At 40.5% G+C, this 8,317-nt stretch overlaps 1 protein-coding gene across 1 annotated transcript in view; it reads left to right on the top strand.

Moving 5' to 3' along the window:
- The window catches only part of FAM198B (family with sequence similarity 198 member B), a 28,195-nt gene that overhangs the window by 16,617 nt on the left and 3,261 nt on the right, over nucleotides 1-8,317 (top strand). The window contains exon 4 of the mRNA XM_019534530.1: nucleotides 7,853-8,079. Within this exon, the coding sequence (XP_019390075.1) occupies nucleotides 7,853-8,079 (227 nt within the window). The remainder of the gene's footprint in view (nucleotides 1-7,852; nucleotides 8,080-8,317) is intronic.

Here is an 8,317-nt window from a genome sequence, read left to right as displayed (position 1 = left end):
GTAAGCGGCATGTCTGCTATTTTTATCATTGTTCAAAGGTCAGAAGTTCAGTATTTTCATCCAAGGGTCAGAAAGTGATTACCAGAATGTCAATCGCTGACTTCTCAACCTCCTTGAAGCATTCTGGGAGTTTTAGTGCATTGTTCTAATGCTAGGCCTTGCTTAGCATAAGCACTCTCTCACACTATATGTTAAAAAAAGAGGCTTGTGTTCTCTCTAGCCCCAGCTCTTCAGCTGGCACATTGCTATAACTCATCTCCATCTTTCTTAGGGCCTTGTTAAACAGTAATTTTGGGTGGCCCCTAGAGCTCTTAACCCCTGGATTGTCTGCACATTAACACCTTAAAGTGGTTTAAAGCACTCACTGACATTTAGAGGTGTGATAGAATTAAGCCTCCTGAGGTTCATGGCTAAATTTGAGGTTAGTGGTAAGCTAAGTTGCAATCACTTTCCAGGTTAAATGGATTTGGACCTTAGCTCTTAATACATACTAGCAGAACAGGGAAAGATAGTATTGATGGCATGTGTACCCATATCCACCATGCTTGTTTTGCGGGGAACAGAATTAAAGTTTTTTGTACATATATACTATAGGAAAGAGCTCTTGTTTGGCAAGGTGCTAGGCTAGACCATCTAATGTGTTTAATTTCTGACTTGGCTAATCTTTTATCAAGAATGATTTTCTGTTCTCAGATAAACTTCTGCAGCCCATGAAATTAGCTGTAACCAAAAGAAGAACTTAGTTCTATACTTAAGGTTTTTCATTTGACCAAATATAATCTTGTAATTAATTGAATTGGCCACTTAGTGGGTGTGGAGAGAGCACAAGGAAGAATTTCCCTTACCTTTATGCTTCCCCATGCAGACTTGTCTGTCACAATTGCAGGACTTATATTCATCTGAGCACAAGGATTAGTAGGAACTGCATTACCAACAGCACTGTACACTTCAAGGCCATGCCTCCTCATTTATTCTTTCTACTGACCAACAGGGATGCCTCCCTATGGAAGGAAGTTCATGGTATTCCCTTACAATAGGCAGCATATCCTCCATTTTCCCTTGCATGAATTTTATCTTGTAGACCTCCTGCTGATTCAATTAATCTCTGCATTGGGTCCATCTGCACCAGGGTCTAAAAACTGCAGTAAACCTCTTGTATGCTCTGTATTTGATCTCTCATGAAATTCAGCTTTTTATAAAATTATGTTCTGCAAAGTGTAAAAATAATTGCTTTCCTTAAATGAAGCCTATTCCTGCTCTATGCAAGTTGTTTCCAGAAAGAATGGGTGTTTCCACATTTGGGTTATATTTCTGCAGCACTGGTTATGGTAATTATAGAACATGAATTTCTTACTTAAAAATAGGTTGCCACTTGTCTAGTGACTCCATCTCCAGTTGCACTGTGAATGAGTAATTCTTGGAATCTGATATAAAGTTATATGTGGACTATATAGGTTCTAAACTTAGTAATAGCACAGTGTGTATCAAAGCATTTAAACGGTTTCTGATTTGTAAACCTAGAATTGCTACTGTGTTCTCATTTACGTGTAAAAGTTAGCCTGTGTCAGACTGGTGCACAGAAATACATATTGATTTTAGGACTCTTTAATACTGCAGTTTAGCAGTGACCATTGCCAACAACAGCCAGTAGTAACTTCTGTTGTTGTCCAGAAATGGGCATAAACTGCAAGATTAGATGCAAAGGGACTGAGCTGTACATGATTTAAAAGGAAATCAAAACACTTTTATAAGGTCTGCTATGGCTCAGGAATTCTTTGAATTCTAACTTATACCTTATTAATTAGCACAAGTGCGTGCCAAGCAGATGAAGATATGCAGGAGGAATCTGATGGCTCTGCTCAGTTAATATTTTCTGAGAGGTGCACTTGAACTAACATCTAATTTGTGAGGGGTTTCATCAGGAGAACATGGAAAATTGTGGTGACAAAGCAATGGTGTGTATAATGCATTGCTAAGAGTGATTAGTATTCTGGGAGTATTGACTATAAATGGAATGAAAAGCTTTCAGCTGATGAGGAAATCTATAACTGTCTTGCAAGTATTACATGTGGTGTATAAACATCTGATCTATTCCACTGCTATGGGGAAGATTGATCTACTTTAATAACTTTAAGCATCTTGATGGTACCCATATTTTTAAATGGTATGAGATTGCGTTGCTGGCTACCCAGCTTGAAATTTTCCTGGTTCTGCCTTTGCCAGCTGGTTTGCCTTCTAAAGTTGGAAATCTCTCTCTTTATATTACCAATATATCTTAATTAAGAGCCTGCTCCAGCAAACCCTTATTCATGTGAGTACATAATTTTCACACAAATAGTCAAATTCAATCTAGCATACTCCATGCCTTCATAGACAAGAAGCCTATTTCACTTTACACACCCGAACGGCAGTTTTCCAGCCACATAATTGTCATTTTTGGCACTCAAACACAGTTTATGAATCTATTTCCTGTTACATGGCTACTAAGCATACACTCTGGTTGGTTATGCACTCTGGATCTTTACACATGTACCAACAGGAGTAAGTCCGGAGAAAAACAAGAGGAAGGCTTGCACTTGTCCAGTGTACACATATACACAGAGACATACCTGCCTGGCCAGTGCATAGCCAACTTTTTACACTCAATAGCTGTGTGGATACTTACATGTCTACACTGTAGGAAGGACTTGTGTATAAAAGCCAGAAATGGGAGCTGGGCAGGCAGTTTGGGCACATAAATGAGATAGGATTCTGCCCATAAAGTCTTCCTGGATTGAGCTCTGAGAAAGTAACAAATAGGAAAAATGGTACTAAATTGAAAGGAAAAGGTTTTGTAGGAAGCTTTTATATATTATATTTTAGTTTGGATTGTTATAAAAGGTTCAGAGAAATTGGAGGGAATTCATAGAACAGCAGCTGATGGTGGTTAGAACTGATTAATGAGGAAAGAATATCCAAATGATAACTGCCTTGGAGAGGCATAATAGATTACAAGTATCTTGTATATATACATGGAAAAGGTAGAGGTATTTTGGGTGGTTCAAGGGGATGTAACAGTGAGTGATGAGGTGAAATTAATCAAAAAATAATTAAATTGATTAGCAAGAAACATACCTAGCAGTATAGTCTTTGAGACCATGGTATATATTTTTAAAGAACATATCTACTTCATGAGTCATATAAAACTAGAAAAGGAGGATAGAAAATATTCTATCTAAACACATAATTGGTGAAATAATGGAGCAACTGATCAAAATAAATGCTTTTAATTTCTAATTTCAATAATCTTATACAAGATATTATAGTATATATAATACATTATGCATATTATACTACACCACCCCTCCCACATTTAAATACACGAAAGAATGTGAATTTGATGGGGGGGTTTATTTTTGGAGATTCCATCTGTTTTTTTTAACATTTTACCTTGGGCATATGAATTATGATACACATTTAATTAGATGATTCTATACTATATTTTTTCAACAGAACCACTCCTTTATTCAATGTGCAAGATGGGCTATGCTAGGGAAATGAAACAGGTTCCCATGTTGCATGAGGCTGTTATCTGAAAGGGTATTGCCTCACTTGCAGTTGTGCAGTGAACTGAGGCAGAAGATTGCAGGAAGAGAAAGGGTGCTATTAGGTATAAAGGCAGTTTAATACTATCCTGGAGAATAAGTTTCCTATCATCGAATCGTAGAAAATTAGGGTTGGAAGGGACCTCAGGAGGTCATCTAGTCAAACCCCCTGCTCAAAGCAGGACCATTCCCAACTAGATCGTACTAGCCAGGGCTTTGTCAAGCTAGGCCTTAAAAACCTCTAAGGATGGAAATTCTACCACCTGTCTAGGGATTGTGTTCCAGTGCTTCACCACCTTCCTAATGAGAAAGGTTTTCCTAATATTCAAACTAAATCTCCTTTGCTGCAACTTGAGATCATTGCTCCTTGTTCTGTCGTCTGTCACCACTAAGAACAGTCTAGCTCCATCCTCTTTGGAACCCCCCTTCAGGTAGTTAAAGGCTGCTATTAAATCCCTTCTCAGTCTTCTCTTCTCTGGACTATATACATCCAGTTCCCTCAGCTTCTTCTCATAAGTCATGTGCCCCAGCCCCCAAACCATTTTTGTTGCTCTCTACTGGATGCTATCCAGCTTGTCTACATGCTTTCTGTACATCTACATCCTTTCTGTAGTGGGGGCCAAAAGTTGGACACAGTATTTCAGATGTGGCCTCACCAGTAGAGAATAGAGAGGAAAAATTACTGCTCTTGATCTGCTGGCAATACTCCTACTAATGCAGTCCAATATGCTCTTAGCTTGCTTGGCAACAAGGGCACACTGCAGAGTCATATCCAGCTTATTGTCCACTGTAACCCCCAGGTCCTTTTCTGCAGAGCTGCTGCTTAACCAGTCAGTCCCCAGCATGTATCAGTGCATTGGATTCTTCCATTCTAAGTGCTGGACTTTGCACTTGTCTTTTTTGAACCTCATGAGATTTCTGTTGGCCTAATCCTCAAATTTGTCTAGGTCACTGAATCCTAGCCCTACCCCCCCCCAGTGTATCTATTACACCTCCCAGCTTGGTGTCATCCACAAACTTGTTGAGGGTATAATCCATCCCATCTTCCAGATCATTAATGAAGATATTGAATAAAACTAGCCCCAGGACCAACCCCTGGGGCACTCCACTTGATACCAGGTAGACACCAAGCCGTTGATTACTACTGCTGAGCCCAACAATCCAGCCAGCTTTCTATCCACCTTATGGTCCATTGATCAAACCAATACGTTCTTAGTTTGCTTGCAAGAATGCTGTGGGAGATGGTATCAAAAGCCTTGCAAAAGTTAAGGTATATTATGTCCACTGCTTTCCCCACATCCATAGAGCCATTTACCTCATCATAGAACACAATCAGGCTGGTCAGACATGACTTGCCTGTGGTGAATCCATGCTGACTTTTCCTAATCACCTTCTTCTCCTCCAAGTGCTTAAAAATGGACTCTTTGAGGACATGCTCCATGATTTTTCTGGGGACAGAGGTGAGGCTGACTGATGTGTAGTTCCATGGATCCTCTTTCTTTCCTTTCTTAAAGATGGGCTCTATATTTGCCCTTTTGCAATCGTCTGGGACCTGCCCAATCACCATGAGCTTTCAAAGATAATGGCCAGCGGCTTTGCAGTCACCTCAACCAACCCCCTCAGCACACTTGGATCCATTGCATTTGGCCGCATGGACTTGTACAGGTCCAGCTTTTCTAAATAGTCCCTTACCTGTTCTTTCACCACTTTTGGCTGCTCACCTTCTCCCCAAACTGTGCTGCCTCGTACAGTAGTCTGGGAGCTGACCTGTGAAGACCAAGGTGAAAAAGGCATAGAGTACTTCAGACTTCTCCTCATCATCTGTCACTAGGTTGCCTCCCTCATTTAGTAAGGGACCCACACTTTCCCTGACCTTCCTCTTGTTGCTAACACATAGAAATCCTTCTTGTTACCCTTCACATCCCCTTGCTAGGTGCAACTTCAATTGCACTTTGGCCTTCCTGACTTCATCCATGCATGAATGAACAATATTCTTATACTACTTCCAAGTTGTTTGTCCATGCTTCCACTTCTTGTAAGCTTCCTTCTTATTTTTAAGGTCATTAAAAGTTCTCTGCTAAGTCAAGCTGATTGCTTGCCACATTTGCTATTCTTCCTACACATCAGGATGGTTTGTTCCTGCACCCTTACTATGGTTTCTTTAAAATACAGCCCGCTCTCCCTCAGACTAGCCTCCCAAGGGATCCTACTCATTACTTCCCTGAGTGAGTCAAATTTTACTTTTCTGAAGTCCAGGGTCCATACTTTGCTGCTCTCCTTTCTTTTTTTTTGTTAGGATTCTGAACTCAATCATCTCACTGTCACTGCTGTCCAATTTGCCATCCACTTCTACATTCCCTATCACTTCTTCCTTGTTTGTATGCAGCAGGTCAAGAAGGGCATGGCCCCTAGTTGGTCTATCCAACACTTGCATCAAGAAGTAGTCTCCAATGCTCTCCAAAAACTTCCTGGATTGCCTGTGCATGGCTGTATTGCCCTCCCAACAGATGTCAGGATGATTGATGCCCCGCATGAGAACTAGGGCCTGTGATCTGGAAACTTCTGCTAGTTGTCTGAATAAAGCATCATGTACCTCATCTTCCTGGTCTGGTATTCTATAGCGCACACCCACCACAACATCATCCTTGTTGCTCTCCCCTCTAACTTTAACCCAGAGACTTTCAACAGGCCTATCTCCAGTTTCATCCTGGAGCTCTGCGCAATCATATGGCTCTTCCATATACCATGCAACTCCCCTCCTCTGCTCCCTGGCCTGTCCTTCCTGAACAATTTGTACCCATCCATGACAGTGGTCCAGTTATACAAACTATCACACCAAGTCTTTGTTATTCCAATCTTGTCATAGTTTCTTGACTGTGTAAGGACTTCCAAGTCTTTTTGCTTGTTTCCCAGGCTCCATGCAATCATGTACAGACACCTAAGGTGACTAGCCAATTGCCTTACTAGTCACCCCTGCTGCCATCTTGTGACAGGATGAATGAAGCCTCCCCTGCTGCCATCTTGTGTTTCTGCTCCCTCCAAGTCCCTGGCTTTCCCACTTACCTAAGGGCTTTGTTTTTCATCCTTCGGGGCAACCTAGTTTAAAGCCCTCCTCACTAGGTTAGTGAGCCTGTCCCTTAGTCTTCCACAGAGTTCTTGCATGATGGTAGTCACATCACTAATTGTGTGTTCATCCTTTCCTATATGCCTGGCCTGCCCTGAATCTTTGAGGTCTGGTTGGCATAAGTGGTGAGCATCTATAGTTGCAACTGAACTGGAGTGGGAACTGTCTTTGAACATACAATAACACTATGCTCTGAAAAATGAAGTCCAAGGCATCTCATTATGTACTCCAAATTAGACTTTTTTTCTGTACCTCAGTTCTTTATCTGTAAAATAGGGAGCATAATCAGGCCTTCCCTTAATGTGGCATTGTGAAAAAGTTGTTATTGTCTGGGAGGCTCCATCTCCATAAGGAAATTAATTATCTTGTATTTACAGCTGAATTTGAAAAGTGGGATGTAAACAAAGAATGGAGCCCATCCCTTGCAGAAAGAGGATAAAAATCAAATATTGACTTGCAGCTTCTTAAGTAAGCATAATCTGTGTTATACACTGAGGGCGGTAGGGCTGATAGAAAAAACAGAATGTGACCATTTAATTAAATACTGTGATAATGCATCTTTATGAGGGGATGAATTGAGGTTATTTTCATTCTGATATCTTTTAACTTTTGAGTGCTTTACTTTGCAGCCTTAATTTTCTTTTATCATAGCTTTTTGTATGTAATATTATGATAAATTACATAACACAAACCTCTTGTGTACTTTATGACCATTAGACTTTATAATTACTTTCATGCTCCAGCCTAAAGAATTAAAGAATAATCCTTCTTTCTGGATATGTTAGACTTGCTTCACCCCTTGCTTACTTTAGTTTCACATCAGCGTCACTTCAGTGTTTCCACTGAATTTGTACTGTATATAACCAGAACAACAGAGTAGTAAATCACCCCCCCTGGGTACAATTAGGGAGTAGAACATGGGTTTTAATAGCAGATGAGTTATGAAAACCATGTGTTGAAGCCTTTTTTCCCCCTACCTCTGACTTTAATTTGTTCTGTGCTCACAAACTTGGCGCACATATTAGTAAGAAATGAGATTTCCACCCCCACCCCAGAGTCTCAAAAATAAAGTTGTAGGTACATTTAATAATCCAACCTGTGTCCTGTATTATGTGCTTTGTTAATGTTGCATATTCATTTCCAGGTCTACAGTCGACTAGACAGAAATTGCTGTGGGTTCAAACCTCGCAGGGAGGATTCCTGTGTGCAGAAAAGACTGAAGCTGAAATGTGATGATCAAGACTCCATTGACCTGACACACATCATTCAGAGAAAGCATGACCCAAGGCACTTAGTCTTTATAGACAATATGGCTTTCTTTGACAGAAGTGAAGACAATCTTGACTTCAAAATATTACAGGGGATCAAAGAGTAAGTTTTAGGACAGTCCTAAAAATTTACACAGCATTTCATAGGATTATTCCTAGCTTTTCTTTCCAGAGTTGTGCAAGTAACTGAGATGGGGGATTATATAAATATTCCCCAGCAAACAACATTGTTAACCTCAGAATAAATATAGATCACAAAGGCACTGGATGCAGGTGTTGCCATGGACATAGTCTTTCTAGACTTCAGCAAGGCCTTTGACACCGTCTCCCACCCCATCCTC

This window comes from Crocodylus porosus, unplaced genomic scaffold (assembly GCF_001723895.1).
Source record: "Crocodylus porosus isolate Cpor-Errol unplaced genomic scaffold, CroPor_comp1, whole genome shotgun sequence".
In the NCBI taxonomy this organism is placed as follows: Eukaryota; Metazoa; Chordata; order Crocodylia; family Crocodylidae; genus Crocodylus; species Crocodylus porosus.
Note: the sequence above shows the minus strand (reverse complement) of the source record. Positions and strands in the feature narration are given on the sequence as shown.